General features: G+C 48.1%; 1 protein-coding gene across 1 annotated transcript in view; it reads left to right on the top strand.

The window, feature by feature from the left end:
- rxfp1 (relaxin family peptide receptor 1) overlaps nucleotides 1-18,289 on the top strand; it is a 231,763-nt gene that overhangs the window by 163,368 nt on the left and 50,106 nt on the right. Inside the window, exon 12 of the mRNA XM_072495784.1 lies at nucleotides 3,810-3,881. Coding sequence (XP_072351885.1) covers nucleotides 3,810-3,881 — 72 coding nt within the window. The remainder of the gene's footprint in view (nucleotides 1-3,809; nucleotides 3,882-18,289) is intronic.

The following is an 18,289-nucleotide window of genomic DNA, read 5'->3' as shown; positions in this document are numbered from 1 at the left end:
TCCCTGCCCTATGGAATGGCAGTCCCCCCACCCCTGGCCCCCACCCCCGGCCGAGACATCTAGATTTAGTTTGTACCCCGAGAAAGACCAAACACTCGAAGCAGCTCCAATATTCCCCCTATCGACACACTCGGTTCCGATACATATAACAGCAAATCATCGGCATATAAGGACACCCTATGCTCTATCCCCCCCCCCGCACTATTTCTTTCCACACCCCCAAACTTCTTAATGCGATGGCCAACGGCTCAATCGCGAGTACAAACAGCAGGGGGGACATCCCTGCCTAGTCCCACGGTGGAGTGAAAAGTATCTCGAGCTGATGTTGTTTGTGCGGACACTCGCCCTCGGCTCCTTATATAGTAGCTTTACCCAGTTCACAAATCTTGGTCCAATCCCAAACCACTCCAGAACTGCCATCAAGTACCCCCATTCGACCTGGTCAAACGCCTTCTCAGCATCCAGTGCTCCAACCACCTCTGTTTCCTTCTCCTCTGCCGGTACCATAACAACGTTCAATACCCTTCTAACGTTTGAAAAAGCTGCCTCCCTCTCACGAACCCCGTCTGATCTTCACCTATCACCTTCGGGAGGCTCTCCTCCAGCCTATCCACCAGTACCTTCGCCAATACTTTTGCGTCCACATTCAGAAGCAATATGGGCCTATACCACCCACACTCCGTCGGATCCTTATCTTTTTTTAGCAACAGGGAAATCGATGCCTGCCCCAAAGTTTGTGGCAACACCCCCTTCCCTATCGCCTCTTCGAACATCCCCACCATCAGGGGTGCCAGCTTATCCTTGAATTTTTTATCATATTCCACCGGAAACCTCTCCGGCCCCACCACCTTACCTTTGAGCAAATCTGCTCAAATCTGCGGGATTTACATTGCAATGTCACGCGAGATCGCGTTAGGTCTTCTGGCCATTGTAAGCCGGGTAGAAACTTAGAAGATAGGAACAGGAGGAGTCCTTTCGAGCCTGCTCCGCCATTCGTCACGATCATGGCTGATCATCTAACTCAATAGCCTAATCCTGCTTTCTCTTCATAACCCTTGATCCCATTCACCTCAAGTGTCATATCTAGCCACCTCTTGAATGTATTCTATGTCTTCGCCTCAACTACTTTCTGTGGTAATGAATTCACAGGCTCGCCACTCTTTGGGTGAAGAAATGTCTTCTCATCTCTGTCCTAAATGGAATCCTCAGATTGCGACCATAAAATCGCGCCCTACACTGGATTGGCTGTAAATCACTTTGTCATATCCTGTGGTTGTGAAAGGTGTTATATAAATGCAAGTTTTTATTTTTTTAATAGATGAGGGCTGCCACTTGCGTCCACTTTGCTATTGATGAGTCCAGTCAGAATGAGTGGGCCCTCAGATTTTCTACTTCCCACAGTCAGAGATTTCAGCCTTGCAGTGCTCAACCAGCAGGATCCATCCATCAATGTCCAGTTAGTACGTGATCACGGGAAGGTTTGCACGCCTGCCTGTGCAAGATATCCAAGAATCTGCCCAGATGCCTTAATCCTGCGCCAGTCCAGCCTCTCACAGATATTCACACCCCTCCCCAAGCAGTGCTAGCGGGTGGCTCCTTGGAGACAAGGGATCCTCTCGAAAGATGTAGCTGAAGACTTGAGGAACAGCAACTCATCTTCCGATTAGATGCTTCACAACTTCCCGGACTCAACATTGGGTTCGGCAATTTCAGACCATGAAATGGTCACCATTTTGATTCTCTTTTTTTCCCTTGTGCTGGTCTGAATCGTGTTTTTTAATGCTTTTTTTCTTTTGGACCAAGCTGTTGATTTGTACTCACTCTGGGCAATTGCTTTTTATTTTAAGTCTGTTAGAGGATTGGCTAACTGATAGAAGACAGAGGGTGGGATCCACTGGCCGCGATCGCCTGATGATGGAGAATCCCGCCCAAGGTCAATGGATTCTTCCATTGTCGCTGATTCTGGTGGTGTTCTTGTGGTGGGTAGGACGGGAGAATCTAGCCCAGAGAGTTGGAATGAGAAAGGCATTTTCAGGATGGCAACCTATAACTAGTGGAGTGCCACAGGGATCAGTGCTGGGACCACAATTATTTACAATATATAGTAGTGACTTGGATGAGGGTAGTGAATGCATCATTGCCAAGTTTGCGGGTGGCACAAAAATAGATGGGAAGGCAAATGGTGAGGATGACACAAAGAGGGATAGCGACAGGTTAAGTGAGCAAAAACGTGGCAGATGGAATTTAATGTAGGAAAATGTGAAGTTATGCATTTTGGGTAGGACAAATAAAGGAGCCGAATATTATTTAAATGGAGAAAGACAGCAGAAAGCAGCAGCACAGAGGGATTTGGGGGTCCATGTACATAAATCACAGAAAGCTAGCAGGTAATAGGGAAGGCAAATGGAATGTTGGCCTTTATTTCAAAGAGAATGGAGTATGAAAATAGAGGGGGTTTCTAATATACTGGCATTGGAGGCAGTCCAGAGAAGCTTAATTTGGTTGATCCTGGTTATGGAGGGATTTTCTTATGAGGAAAGGTTGAGTAGGTTGGGCCTGTACTCATTGGAGTTTGAATAAAGAGAGGCAACCTTATTGAGATATATAGGATTCACAGGGAACTTGAGAGGTTGTTTCCTCTTGTGGGAGAGTCTAAGACCAGAGGGCATAATCTCAAAGTAAGGGGTCGCCCATTGAAGACTGAGATGAGGAGGAATTTCTTCTCTTAGAGGGTAGTGAATCTGTGGAATTCTTTACCACAGAGAGCTAGAGAAGCTGAGTAATTAAGTATGCTGAAGGCTGAGATAGACTGATTTTAAATCAGTAAAGGAATCAAGGGTTATGGGGATAAGGCGAGAAAGTGGAGTTGAGTGTTATCATATCAGATCAGTCATGATTTTATTGAATCGTGGAGCAGACTTAATGGGCCAAATGGCCTACTCCTGCTCCTACATCTTCTGGCCTTATGGTCTTATTATCTGGATGATCTGACTGAGTTCTTAGTGCCACGGAATGCTTTTGGGTGAGTGATGGGTATGTGGGGCATTGAGCAGCATGAGAGTTGGTGATGGGGTGGACAAGAGATGTCCTGTAAAGAAACATTCACTGACCTTTACCATTCACAAAAGTCATTAGACTCCTTGCTGCACTACTGCCAGGTCCTCGAGGCCAGAAGTCAAACATTGGCCTCCTTCGCCTCCTGAAACCTCTTTCTTCCGAGTTGGTTCCTTAAGGTCTCTCCAGGAGCCCGTGTCTCACCTCTACCACTAATGTCTCCTGTGCTGTATCCATAACCATGGAACCCTTTCTCTGACCTGGTATTCCATTTTCCATGTTTTGAATTACACTATATTATACATTGTAACTTTCCTTTAAGAGGAACAGGCTGCCTTTAAGAACAGAAAGATGGCTGCACCATGTGCTCTTCGATGTTCAGCCCTCTCCTGAATGCAGAGGTAACCAGCAGCACGGGAGACACTTGGCCGTACATTATGATCATGATTTTAAAAATGGTAGCAGCAAATCTACATACTGCCCACCTCCATCAGAACCAGCACAGGCAGGATGAAAATCACCCAGTGCCCGTAAACAAGAGAAGCCAACTTTTAGCCCTTGGATTTGAACCTTACCGAAGAAATATGCTGACAATTGGTGTAATGATAGTCTCATTTAAATTTCTGACAAGTGAAGGTTGCACCTGTGTCTACTGGAAAGCAACTGATATTATATATAAATGCCATAGATTTCTTACTGACATGTCTTGTTACATCTTATTGGAACTGATACGCCTTTTCTGTCTATTTTTGCAGGGACCTGTCTTTAAACAGGATTCAAGAATTGCCGCACAATCTTTTTAAGCAACTCCGAGAACTCCTGCAATTGTAATTTCATCATTAACGATATTTGTGCACTAACCATTTCATGCCTTGCATGCTAAAATGCTGAATTATGGTATTTTTTATTTATATTACTAAAAAAAGAAAAATAATTGCTTTGTACAATTTGTGTTTTCAGCTATGAGTGAATTAATATTAAAATGGAATATTGATGATGCAAAGACTGCTGGCATACAATGGAAATCTGACAAACCTGTGAAAAGTAACGTAGGATTGTAGACTAACTTTATATACCAGCTTCATGCTCCTGTCAGGCTAGGAATAACTGAGCTCAGCAAATACTATGCTCATCAGTACCAAATAGTAACTAAGTTTTAATGTTATGTTGGAGTGGAGACAATCAGCCTTGCTAACAGTATATGGTCTAAGACATATTCAAATTATATTATACCTAAACATTATATCTAATGTATATTTATGAAGTTTCCAGGTGGTAATATTATAAATTTCACAAGGACTGGTTTCAGTTTTGCTGCAGTCAGTGTCAAACTTGAGGATGTCTCATCATACCTGACTAATTTTGTATTGAACGATTTGAAATATACAACATCTTTCTGCTTTATTCTTTTGTGGGATGTGAGCATCGCTGGCAAGACAATATTGCCCATCCCTAATTGCCGTTGAACTGGGTAGCTTGCTCGGCCATTTCAGAGGACAGTTAAGAGTCAACCATATTGCTGTGGATCTGGTGTCCATTCTCGCTGTAACCACTCCTATCAAAACGTTTTGTCGATTTAAAAACCTCTATTACGTCCGCCCTGCATCTTTTTTTGAAAGAAAAGAGACTCAGCCTGTCAGTTCTTTTTTAAAATTTAGAGTGCCCAATTCATTTTTTCCAATTAAGGGGCAATTTAACATGGCCAGTCCACCTAGCCTGCACATCTTTGGGTTGTGGGGCGAAACCCACACAAACACGGGGAGAATGTGCAAACTCCACACGGACAGTGACCCAGAGCCGGGATCGAACCTGAGACCACAAGGCCATGAGACAGCAGTGCGAACCACTGCTCCACCATGCTGCCTTTTGTCAGTTCTTTCCTGATGTGTATACTTTAATAAGGACACGGGCAGTCCACACTGAGTAAAATAAAGAACTTTGATTTGTTTACAAATACGCTGCATGCACTTCCCAGCAGATCTCAGATCCCTATCGGGTCTCCCTCTATCTCTGGGAGGTGCCTTACTGGCTGATCTTTTATACAATGCTAAATGGAGTACCCCCGCCCCTCAGCAGAAGAGCTCATACTCCGCAAGTCCCATGGCGAAGATAATCATTCCCACTCCATAAGTCCCGTGTGGGATAGACATCTACCCAGGCATTTGTGGTATCATTTATATAAATTTAAACCAGACAGTGTGGGGATGGCAGATTTCCTTCCCTAATGTATGTGAGTGAAGCGGATGGGTTTTTAACAACAATTGATGATAGTTGTCATGGTCACCGTTAGTGAGACCAGCAGTCAATTCCAGATTTATTAACTGAATTTAAATTCCACCAGCGGCCTTTTAGGTAACAATTTCTGACCCAATTTCTGTTTGGATGGTAATTGGGCACAGGACCTGTGGGTTGGATGGCCTATTTCTGTGCTGTAAGTACTTTTTACTGATTTTTATAAATTACAAAGTATCACCCCAGCCAGGTTTGCAATCTAACAAATATTCCTGTCAGCCAGACTATAGTGGTAGCAGCACCCGCATTAAAGAAGCAGGTGCTTTATTTTAATATTCATCAGGGGCATTTCCATCCTGCAATCCTGGTACACATGACATCTGGAATAAATTAAAGTGTGGATACAGAGTTAATAGATGGTAATAAATATCCTAGAGATCATGGAAAGCACATTAATATAAAGGTAACGGCCGCGATTTAATGGCCGCATTGTGATGAGCGAGAGTGTGACGCGGCCGCTAGATCGCGTGAGAGCCCAAAATCGAGAATCGCGCCGGGTGCCGATCGGTTTGCGATCTAACCGCCCGTTCCCGTGGCATGGCAAGAAACAATAATCGCCACTTACGGCCAATCTCCGTACGATTATTGGAACAACCCCCTATCCAACAGCCTCCCGTGATCTAACCGCCTCCCCAGCAAGTGGTCACATGGGCGCTGATTAGTGCACACATTTAAAAACGTGAAGCTGGCCGAATGGCTGCTGTGGGGACCTGAGTAGCCATCTTCGCTTCCAGGCAATCAGCCTGGGGACACTGCAATTGCTGCCTCGGTGCTCAAGGGAGGGGGGCCTGTGTTAGGGTGGGTGTCTCAGTGCCATACCACCCCCTGGATTGTATGTACCCGTTATGGGGGCAACCCCAGTCCCTCTCTGCCCCTCCGAACACCCATAACTGCCACTGACCATGGAGGCCTTTTGCTATTATGGAATTGGCAATCATAACAGGTCCCAAGTAGATTCCTGTGGTAAGTGTGCTACGTAGCGTGTGGGAGTTAATGCATAGCATCCCAATCAGATTGTGGTTCCTGGACACTGTGCCTGAGCACTGCAGGAAGCAACACCACAGACGCAATGGGCAGCATCCTAAGGGGCTGGGCCCCAGCACCGGGGTATCTCCTCGACCAGTGAGGGGACCAGCACCCGGTACAGGTACAGGTGTCTGGGGTACAGAGTGTGAGGTCCTGTGACCAGTGGACCCCGGCTGCGGCCGGGGGGTGCATGGCCTGGGAGTGCCGGAGGCAGGGGATGTTGGGGCAGGGAGCAATGGGGGAAAGGAGGGTCCAGGATGGAAGATGCCACTGGTTGTCAGTCTCATTCCTTCTCCAATTCCTTATAGATATTACACAAGATGGAAGATATCTTGGACCCCGCAGAGGCTGCCCTTGCGATGTGGCTGTCAGGCCAGGCAACCAGACACCAGAGAAAGCAGCTGCAGCAGTGTCGACAGAGACTTGATGCTGTGGCCCATGTGCAGGGCGCCGCCCCACACGCTGGGGACTCGTCCTCCCATCAGGCCAGAGAGGAACCCAGAGGGCGGAGGTCGTCGATAGCCCAAGGTGCATATGCCACAGGAGGCTCTGCCTCAACAAGGAGACGGTGCGGCACCTGTGCTATGTCCTGGCAGACTTGGCACCACGTGCAGGAGGAGGATACCTGCTCCCGGTGGCCATCAACCTCACCACAGCCCTGAACTTCTACATGACAGGAGCATTCCAGGGTTTGAGCGGGGACTTGTCTGGCATCTCACAAGCTACAGCCCACAAGTGCATCCATGAGGTCACGGGTGCCCTGTTTGCCCGGGCAGCGAACTATATAAACTTTCACATTATGTATTTTCTTTTATTCCCTTTTCTCCTCATGTACTTAATAATCTGTTGAGCTGCTCACAGAAAAATACTTTTCACTGTACCTCGGTACACGTGACAATAAACAAATCCAATCCAATCCAATCCAAGCTCAACAAGATGCCCGGGATTGTCAGCAGGTCACTGTCGAAGACAGGGTGGTGATGATAACCTGCTAAGAGCTGAGCACTGATGCTCCTCAATCTAGGCCATAGCCTGACTCCTGCCTGTCACTCACACCCATCACCTGCACATGGTGTGCCTGGGTAGTGGGGAGCGGAATCCCAGGTCCTCCATGCTCGGGGGACTGGATCAAGGGATTGATGGTTGGCATGCATTGCAGGAGAAAGTGCCAGAGGCATCATATTTCTCGGGTGCGACGTTCTTTAATGCTGTACATGTGTCCCCTAGTCCCCGATGGTGTCAGCCCACCTCCACCACCCCTTTTCCCCTGCACCCCATCCTCCCCCCTTAACCCCCTACCCACCCTTCCCTCCATTGCTCTCTCAGTGATCCTCGACCTGTTTAGCCTTCCGTGCCCAGGAGGCACAGAGGTGGAGGCAGCCTGCTGCCTACCGTATCCCATGCCCCTGGTGGGCGTCCTCTGGAGGCCCTTGGGCAGAGAGCCCTGGCTCACTTGTCGCTGGCAAAAGCCGCGCCTTGCCACCATGCTCCGAACATCCCACCCGGTCAGTGCCCATAGAACCGTGGGGTTCACCTCGTGACAGAGAGTTAGCTGGATTGAGCACCGGCTGCCACTGCATCATCTGGCTCTGCCAGCCCTGGCAGCTCCCCATTGACTGCAGCACTGTGTCAACTCCCTTGGTGATGCTCCTCAGTGACTGGGGCATGTTCTAGAGTGCCCTGGCAATGCGAATCTGTAACTGGGACACCTCCTCCAGCTACTGGGCCATGCTCTGGATTATGGGGGGAGAGGGAGTATGGGGGATGGGAGTATGGAGAGTATGGGTGGGGGATGGGGAGTTTGTGGGGTTGGGGAATATGGCAGAGGGGTATTTGGGGGGAGGGCCGGCATGGACGGCACTGCTGGACATGGGTGGGCCGGGGCACTGTACGGTGATGGGTGGGGTAGTGCCAGGCACATGGCTTTGGGGGGTTGCAGGCAGTGTCGGTGCCAGGGAGCCAGTGCCAACCTACCCATTCAGCCCAGGGGATCTTCTTAAGGCCCAGGCTGCCGGTCGTCCTGGTGACGCTACCTGGTCGTTGCCACTTCTTCCCAGGCAGCACTGGCTGCCCTGTGGCTGACCCTCCGAGCCCTTCGGGGGAACAGGGCAACCCGTCTGGTCTCAACCGCATCCAATGGCCTGGCCGGCATCCCTGAATGGTGGGGCTGGTCTCCTCGGTGGGATGGCTGCGAGCTGAGTGAGGTTTGTTCTGCAGGATCGGTCCAAGTGCTGCTCCCCCTTATTAGCGGGTAGCTGGCGGGAGCATTCCTGGCAAATCAGCGAGTGGGACCATCAATTGTGGTGTCAAGCCTATGGGGCCTCATTAAGTGGTCCAATTAACATTTGATACCGGTGATGGCCTCGCTCGGCTGAGTATCGGGAGGCTCGCGGCAGTTCTCGTTTGCTACCACACTTAGGAACTTTTCCATTAAATTTCGCCCAATATTGTTGTCATTTCATAATCATTTTTGTTTTTTTACCAATGGCCTTTGGGTTCTTTTGTAAGTTACTTTCATTATCCACCATCAACACTTCTTGGCGCCAATCAATTCTCCAACATGTACCTTGCTACCCTGAGGTATCTGAAAATTACATAGGTTAATATGGTGAATACAGAAGAGAAACAGGCCAGCCAGCCAGCCCACCCAGTCCACGCAAGTACTCGAGACCTCTCCCATCTTTCCTTCAATCTATGTTTGCAACCTTCCATTACCCTCTCCCTCATATGCTTATCGAGCTTCCCCCTAAATGTGACTGTACTGTTCGGTTCAAAGACTCCCTGTGGTAATGAGTTCTACATTCTTGCCACTCTTTGACTAAAGAAGTTTCTTCTGAATTCCCTATTGGATTTCTCAATGACTTCCATATTGATGGCCCCTAGTTATACTCAGCCACGAGAGGAAACATTCTCTCTGTATCCACTCCATCAAAACCTTTCAGAAATTCAAAGACCTCTATTAGGTCCGTCCTCAGTCTTCTTCTTACAAGAGAAAAGAGACTCAGCCTGTCAATCCTTTCCTGATATCTATATGCATGCATTTCTGGTCTGATTCACATAAAATTTCTCCATACCCTTTTGTATTGATGCACCTTTCAGAAGTGCTAATTAGAAGGATTTATTATAAAGAAAATACTAGCTCCCTGCATGTCTCCTGCCTATGAGGGGACTCCACCCTCTGGGGAGATTACCCACTCTCCATCCCAATTGGTCCCCCAACCCAGGTGACCTTACTCTGCTGTGTTGCCCGAAAGGAACAATCACCACATGCTTACCCCGTTAACTTCTCAATAGAATCTTCAATAACTAAGTTACTCATCCTAAATTTTAACCAAACATGATACACATGATTTGGACAGTTATAAATTGAGTCTTTGAGGAGTTTTTCTGGGCGGGATTCTCCGACACCCCCCGGGTCAGAGAATTGCCGCACGAAACGCATCACGCCGCCCTGACGCTGGGACGCAATTCTCCACAGAGCGGAAAATCGGCATCGGCGCGGCGCCAGTTGGGGTGTGCGCCGTCTCTCCGGCACGGGCCGGCATGCCGATTCTCCGGCCCGGATGGGCTGAGCGGCCATCAAAAAAAATCAGAGTCCCGCCTGCGCCGTTCTAACATCCTCTGAGCCGGCGGCCTGTGGGGGGGTCTGCCTCTGTAGCAGCCTGGCCCGCGATCGGGGCCTACCGATCGGCGGGCCGGCCTCTCTGACTGGGGTCCTCCTTTCCTCCGCGCCGGCTCCTGTAACCCTGCGCCATTTGGCGTCGGGGCCGTCACGGGGAAGAAGGCCACTGCGCATGCGCCGAGTTCATGCCGGGATCGGCAGTTGGAGCGGCGTGGGCCGCTCCAGCGCCGTGCTAGCCCCCTGTGGGCCGCAGAATGGGGTCCTGGAACGGGCGCCGCGCTTGAGTAAAACACTCCCGTTTTTATCCCGGATTCAACACTTAGCTGCCCGATGGGAAAATCCTGTCCCTCTGTTTCTTGTAGAGCGGTGTAATTCTGTAGTCTGAGATGCTTCTACAGGATCGACATTAACAGGATCTGGAAATAACCTCTTCTGATGCAGGCAGTTCATTACTATTTGCTTCCACGGCGATATCAGTTACGTCTATAACAGGTCAATCGGGTACTTTGATGCTTCGGTTCAAAAACATTTCTTGATGACAACACTGACTGCTGGAGCATCTCTCCACAACCTCAAGTGACCCACATGTTTACGAACGATCCGTCCAAAAACGTCCACTTAGTACGACAGGAGTCCGGTCACAGAGACAATAATTCTGGGGATCTAACTTCATCCACTACTGAAGTTTCATATTATGACATCATATCATATTATGTACTTAATATGAGGCGGGATTATCCTGTTCACTAGTCGCGTGTTCCATGATGGCGCGCCCTCGCCGTCAGCGGGATTTTTCATTCCCGCCACCTGCCAATGGGATTTCCCATTGTGGCCATCCCACGCTGCCAGGAAACCCACACTCGTGGGTGTACTGTCAGTGTAACGGAGAATCCCGCCCATGGTTTTTTAATTGTTGCAGTGAAGATGGTTCATTGATGAGCTCTTGAGCCGTATGTTTTTAAACATTAACACTTTTATTGGTATGCTTCAACTGTGTACAGTTCCAAATATGGTATTGTATGGAACTCCTTCATACAGGCTTGCTGCTTACAGAGTTCTGTCCTCAAATGTTCTCTGACTATTGCCCACATACATCACTGGTCGGTGCCACTCTCCAGTCTCACGTTGACCCTTGCTCTGCCGAGCACCTTCCATTATAATGCATGCATGCACATACCATCACGATACAACAAAGTCTTACGTCTTGACAGTTCTTTCACAATCTTGCTCTGTCACTTGTGCAGGAATGGTCATGTCACTCTGTTTCTTGGACTTAGGTTGTGTGATGAAGTTTCTTATTTTTCTAGCATTTCAATTCAGTATCTTTTCATCGACTATTTTATCATATTGACCATTTCAACAACCTTGGGCGGGATTCTCCGAACCGCCGCCGGGTCGGAGAATCGCCAGGGGGGCGGCGTGAATCCCATCCCGACGCCGGCTGCCAAATTCGCCGGCGCCAGGGTTTTGGTGGGGACGGCCCCCCCGGTGATTCTCCAGCCCATGGTGGGCCGAGCGGCTGCCCGTTTTCGGCCAGTCCCGCCGACGTAAATCAAACCAGGTATGTACTGGCGGGACCTGGCTCTGCGGGTGCAGGGGGATCTGGCCATGGGGGGTACACCCACGGTGGCCTGGCCCGCGATTGGGGCCCACCAATCCGTGGACGGGCTTGTGCCGTGGGGACACTCGTTCCCTCTGCGCCGGCCGCTGTGAACCTCCGCCATGGCCGGCGCGGAAAAGAACCGCCCTGCGCATGCGCTGGGATGATGCCAGCACACGCTGGCACTCCCACTCATGCGCCAAATCACGCCGGCCGGCGGAGGCCCTTCGGCGCCAGTTGGTGCGGCACCAAGCCCTTCCGCGCTGGCTGGCGCGGCGCCAACCCCGCCGCCGCTGGCCTAGCCCCTGAAGGTGTGGAGGATTCCACACCGGACGGCCCGACGCCGGAGTGGTTCACACCACTCCTCGATGCCGGTACCGCCCGGTCCGCCAGGTAGGGGAGAATCCCGCCCCTTCGAGCATATAATCTCAGTTTCTTTCTCTGACTGAATTGCTAATTCTGCTGGCAATATCACTGTTTTTACCTCTTCAGTTAGTTTCTCATTGCGAAACTTCCCTTCTCCCGATTCAATTCTCCAAGTTTGCGGGGTCACACCGTGGTGTAGTAGTTAGCATTGCTACCTCATAGCGCCGAGGACCCAGGTTCAATCCCAGCCCCAAGTCACTGTCCGTATGAAGTTTGCACATTCTCCCCATGTCTGCGTGGGTATCACCCCCACAACCCAAAAGATGTGCAGGTTAGGTGAATTGGCCTTGTTAAAATTGCCCCTTTAATTGGAAGAACTAAAAAAAGAAAAAACAATTCTCCAAGTTTGCTGTCAGTCATTTCATCTTGTTGTTTTAGCATCTTCACTAGAGCTATATTCTTTTTGCTTATTCCTCTTTATGTTCAATAATTCCTAGTTTCATTTGAAGTCTTTAATTGTATTCTTTCGAAGGGAATTTATGGGCTTGATTCTCCGCACCCCGACGGAGAATCCATTTCCGGCATGAAATCGGGACCGGCGCCGGTTCCACGATTCTCAGGGAGTACGCTGCGCTGAGTGTCCACCACCTGAGGCCATTGCCTGAGGCCCGCTCCGCTATTCTCCGCTCCCGACTGGCCAAATTCCCGACAGCGTATTTCTAATGTGGTCCTGCCGTTCGGGAAACACACGAGGCGGCTGCGGACTCAGTCTGCGCCTGCCACAGTCGGAGGCGGACCAATTGGAGGTCATGGGGGGGCCTCATTCGGGACTGGGGTTTTTTTGTGCAGGCGGTCCAGGTCGGGTGAGCGGCCGATCGGGGGCACTATTTCCCACGGTCCAGGTACGCGGGCCAAGTCCGCCGTGGAGCACTGCAGGCCGCTGCCGTGTGCATGCGCAGCCTCTGAACCGGAAGTGCTGGGGGCCATATCGGCAGCTCGAGCTGCGAGCTCTATGCTGTCTCCCTGCTAGCCCATTGCTAGGCTGTGAATCTGTGGCCCTTTGACGCCAGTTTTCCTGGCTTAAAAGACCACGATGGCGTGGGGACATGGACCCGAAAACGGAGAACCCAGCCCCCTGTTCTTACTGGACATATACATCACAAATGGAACATTCATTTTGACTTGTCTCAACTTCAACCAAACCCTTTTGGCCTCATATTGGTCAGGGTTGTCTCTGACAAAGTGTTGACTGGCTTCCATTCTGCATTTTTCTCGTGTCCTTCTTGTGGGGGTCTTTTATTGCCCTCCTTCTGGGATCTTTCATTGCCCTCCTTCTGGGGTCGTTCATTGCCTTCCTTCTGGGGTCTTTCATGACCCAATTTCTGTGGACTTCTTTTGCCCACTTTCTGAAGTCTTCCATTCCCTCTTCCTTGAGTCTACATTGTCTCCTCTTAGGTCTTCCAATGTCTCTTCCTTAAGGTCTCTATTGTCTCCTCTAACATCTTCTGCTCCCTCTTCCTTGAGGTCTTAGTTGCTTATGGACCATTCTTGTGACATGCCTTCTATCTGGCGTCTTATCCAATTTTCCTGTCCATAGCCGTTTGTTCCTTCTTGTGGTTGCCACTGTAAGTGCCATTTTTAATGCATTGCCACTTTAACACTGTGAACTTTGTTTTACTCAGCTTTCAGAAGCTGTCAGCTTTCTCTTTGTGTTTTTCCCGCACTTTTGGAGTTTTGGTTTGAACCTGGTTACTCTTTTTGAATTTTTAAAACTTCCACTTTTAGTGAAGGAAGGTACTTTCACCGATCTCTGGAAATTTTTATTCTTCTGGCAGTTTAGAGAGTCAATTTTTCACCTTTTTTGTAATTGTGACGATTTTTGTCGATTTCACTTGGAGAGCCAGCATGCTCGATGTCCATAGGGCTATTGTTTTTAAACTTGTTAACTTGTCTTTTTTTCAAATGTTATGAACTTTTCTTCTTTTGCTAGAAGCCCATCAGTGCGACAATTGCTGCCACAGACACCCCCCCCCCCCCCCCCCCCCCCCCACACACACACACACACACAAGCTCTGCTCCGATCCTGCACATCGGGAGCTTGTCAGTTTCATCTCCTTGATTTTCTTGTGCTTCGGGACACCTCGCTGTACCTTGCTCGGGCATTTTGTTTTGCTTTACTACTTTCTGTGTTTGCTTACCTTTTTAAAAAACTTTACAGCAACTCTGCTTCTTTCAACTTAAGTTCTTTTTTTTAAACTTAAAGCCACAGCTCTTGCTTCGCAGGGTTTTTTCTTTTGTTTTCTTTCTCTATCATTTCTAAACTTTGAACTGCACTGGCCAATTCAGATTTCTACTGCGTCTGTCCCTCAGGATATGGCAATATCTCAATATCTCAAATGGATCTATTCGCACAAAGAGAGGCATTCAGGTGAGTACCATTTTTTTAGTCTTCGATTAAAACAGGATACTCACAGGTGTTGGGCGAGAGGTAGTATCAGGATAATTTTATCCTCATCGCCATATGTAGTGATGCACTCAGAAACGCCATAAAAAGGATTTATTAGTAAGAAAACAGCAGCCTCGTGGTAACCTCGACCCTATATATGGGAGAGGTGTGGCATGGTGGTATTGTCACTGGACTAGTAGTCTAGAAACCCAGGGTTAAGCTCTGGGGATCCAGGTTCAAATCCCACCATGGCAGGTGGTGAAGTTTGAATTAAATTAAAATCTGAAATTAAAATCTAATGATGACCATGTTGATTGTTATAAAAACCTATCTGGTTCACTGATGTCCTTTAGGAAGGAAATCTGTCATCCTTGCCTGGGCTGGCCTACATGTGATTCCAGACCCACAACAATGTGTTTGACTCTTAATTGCCCTCGGGGATGGGCAATAAATGTTGGTCCAGCCAGCGATGCCCACGAATGAATAAAAAAAGTTGCCTGTCTAAGAGGGCCACCACAGCCTGGGGTGATTACCCACTCTCCGTGTCAATTGGTCCCCCAAGCAAGGTGACCCTCATTCTACCACAATCACCACATCTCTCCATTGCCTCAATATCTTTTTCATAATATGCGGACACTCTGTGTGATCTACCTATGGCTTAATGCAGGCTTGGCATAACTTCCTTACTTTTAATTGATATCGCTCAAATTCGAACAAAGTGATTGGTTTGCTATTATTAATGGTACTAAATTATGATGCTCATTTCGAGAGTCAGTGCAGACACAATGGGCCAAATGGCCTCCTTCTGCGCCATAACAATTCCCTGATTCTGTGAGTTTGTTGCTGTCTTCCTGAGTGTGGACTATCCAACCCCCTCCAGAAATTTGGTGTCAACTGCAAATATAGAAATTGTGTTTTTAATTCCAAAGTCCAAATAATTAATTTAAATTATGAACAGCAGAGGTCCCAGCACTGATCCGCATGGAATACCACTTCCCACCATCTGGCACTCAAAATAACTATCCTTTACTCCCACTCTGCTTTATCTCTTGAACTCAGCTAGTAATCCACTCTCCAATCTTCTTCATTAGTCTATTATGGGAAACCTTATCAACAGCCTTTGGAAATCTAGATAAATTACATTTACTGCATTACCATTGTCTACCCTCTCTATTACCTCCTCAAAAAAGCAGGAAGATTACTCAAGCAAGATTTTCCTATTTGAAATCCATACTGACTATTCATTATTGTATTTCTCATTTCCAAATCTTCTTCCATTCTCTCCTTTGGTTCCCATTATTATTCCTACTGTTGGTATTAAACGGACTAGCCTATAATTACTTGAGCCTGTTCTGTCCCCTTTCTTAAATACAGGAATTATATTAGCAATTATATTAGCAAACATGAGAATGACTAGAGCGAGGGTAGGTCCGATCAAGGACAGTAGCGGGAGATTGTGTATTGAGTCTGAAGAGATAGGAGAGGTCTTGAACGAGTACTTTTCTTCTGTATTTACAAATGAGAGGGGCCATATTGTTGGAGAGGACAGTGTGAAACAGGCTGGTAAGCTCGAGGAAATATTTGTTAGGAAGGAAGATGTGTTGGGCATTTTGAAAAACTTGAGGATAGACAAGTCCCCCGGGCCTGACGGGATATATCCAAGGATTCTATGGGAAGCAAGAGATGAAATTGCAGAGCCGTTGGCAATGATCTTTTCGTCCTCACTGTCAACAGGGGTGGTACCAGTGGATTGGAGAGTGGCGAATGTCGTGCCCCTGTTCAAAAAAGGGACTAGGGATAACCCTGGGAATTACAGGCCAGTTAGTCTTACTTCGGTGGTAGGCAAAGTCATGGAAAGGGTACTGAAGGATAGGATTTCTGAGCATCTGAAAAGACACTGCTTGATTAGGGATAGTCAGCACGGATTTGTGAGGGGTAGGTCTTGCCTTACAAGTCTTATTGAATTCTTTGAGGAGGTGACCAAGCATGTGGATGAAGGTAAAGCAGTGGATGTAGTGTACATGGATTTTAGTAAGGCATTTGATAAGGTTCCCCATGGTAGGCTTCTGCAGAAAGTAAGGAGGCATGGGATAGTGGGAAATTTGGCCAGTTGGATAACGAACTGGCTAACCGATAGAAGTCAGAGAGTGGTGGTGGATGGCAAATATTCAGCCTGGATCCCAGTTACCAGTGGCATACTGCAGGGATCAGTTCTGGGTCCTCTGCTGTTTGTGATTTTCATTAATGACTTGGATGAGGGAGTTGAAGGGTGGGTCAGTAAATTTGCAGATGATACGAAGATTGGTGGAGTTGTGGATAGTGAGGAGGGCTGTTGTCGGCTGCAAAGAGACATAGATAGGATGCAGCACTGGGCTGAGAAGTGGCAGATGGAGTTTAGCCCTGAAAAGTGTGAGGTTGTCCATTTTGGAAGGACAAATATGAATGCGGAATACAGGGTTAACGGTAGAGTTCTTGGCAATGTGGAGGAGCAGAGAGATCTTGGGGTCTATGTTCATACATCTTTGAAAGTTGCCACTCAAGTGGATAGAGCTGTGAAGAAGGCCTATGGTGTGCTAGCGTTCATTAACAGAGGGATTGAATTTAAGAGCCGTGAGGTGATGATGCAGCTGTACAAAACTTTGGTACGGCCACATTTGGAGTACTGTGTACAGTTCTGGTCGCCTCATTTTAGGAAGGATGTGGAAGCTTTGGAAAAGTTGCAAAGGAGATTTACCAGGATGTTGCCTGGAATGGAGAGTAGGTCTTACGAGGAAAGGTTGAGGGTGCTAGGCCTTTTCTCATTAGAACGGAGAAGGATGAGGGGCGACTTGATAGAGGTTTATAAGATGATCAGGGGAATAGATAGAGTAGACAGTCAGAGACTTTTTCCCCAGGTGGAACAAATCATTACAAGGGGACATAAATTTAAGGTGAATGGTGGAAGATATAGGGGGATGTCAGAGGTAGGTTCTTTACCCAGAGAGTAGTGGGGGCATGGAATGCACTGCCTGTGGAAGTAGTTGAGTCGGAAACATTAGGGGCCTTCAAGCAGCTATTGGATAGGTACATGGGTTACGGTAAAATGATATAGTGTAGATTTATTTGTTCTTAAGGGCAGCACGGTAGCATTGTGGATAGCACAATTGCTTCACAGCTCCAGGGTCCCAGGTTCGATTCCGGCTTGGGTCACTGTCTGTGCGGAGTCTGCACAACCTCCCCGTGTCTGCGTGGGTTTCCTCCGGGTGCTCCGGTTTCCTCCCACAGTCCAAAGATGTTCAGGTTAGGTGGATTGGCCATGATAAATTGCCCTTAGTGTCCAAAATTGCCCTTAGTGTTGGGTGGAGGTGTTGACTTTGGATAGGGTGCTCTTTCCAAGAGCCGGTGCAGACTCAATGGGCCGAATGGCCTCCTTCTGCACTGTAAATTCAATGATAATCTATGATTAATCTAGGACAAAGGTTCGGCACAACATAGTGGGCCGAAGGGCCTGTTCTGTGCTGTACTTTTCTATGTTCTAACCCCTGCCCCCCCCCCCCCCCACTACACTCCCCAGATAATGGACCAATGTCTGGATGTTAGAGCGCAGTTCAGACAGGGGTAGTGGGAAGCATTATAGGTGTAATATTTCCCTTGCAGCTGAATGTCTCCATTCCTCCAAGGAAAGCAGCTGTACCTGCGTCTAAATTCCTATAGATCCATTAGCTGCAAGCCATCCATAGCTTTTGAGTAATGGTCTGTTATTGACAGCATGTAAAAACCATCTGCAGCCTTGATCCATTCATGTGCTTTCACGCTTCAGTGGTCTAAGTAGTGAAATCCCAATGTTTGTAAACATTAACCACATCAAAGAGAAGAACGTGCAGTGAAGTCACACACTTGAGTG

This window comes from Scyliorhinus torazame, chromosome 3, assembly GCF_047496885.1.
Source record: "Scyliorhinus torazame isolate Kashiwa2021f chromosome 3, sScyTor2.1, whole genome shotgun sequence".
In the NCBI taxonomy this organism is placed as follows: Eukaryota; Metazoa; Chordata; class Chondrichthyes; order Carcharhiniformes; family Scyliorhinidae; genus Scyliorhinus; species Scyliorhinus torazame.
The sequence above is the reverse complement of the archived record's forward strand: the minus strand, read 5'-3'. Positions and strand labels throughout refer to the sequence as shown.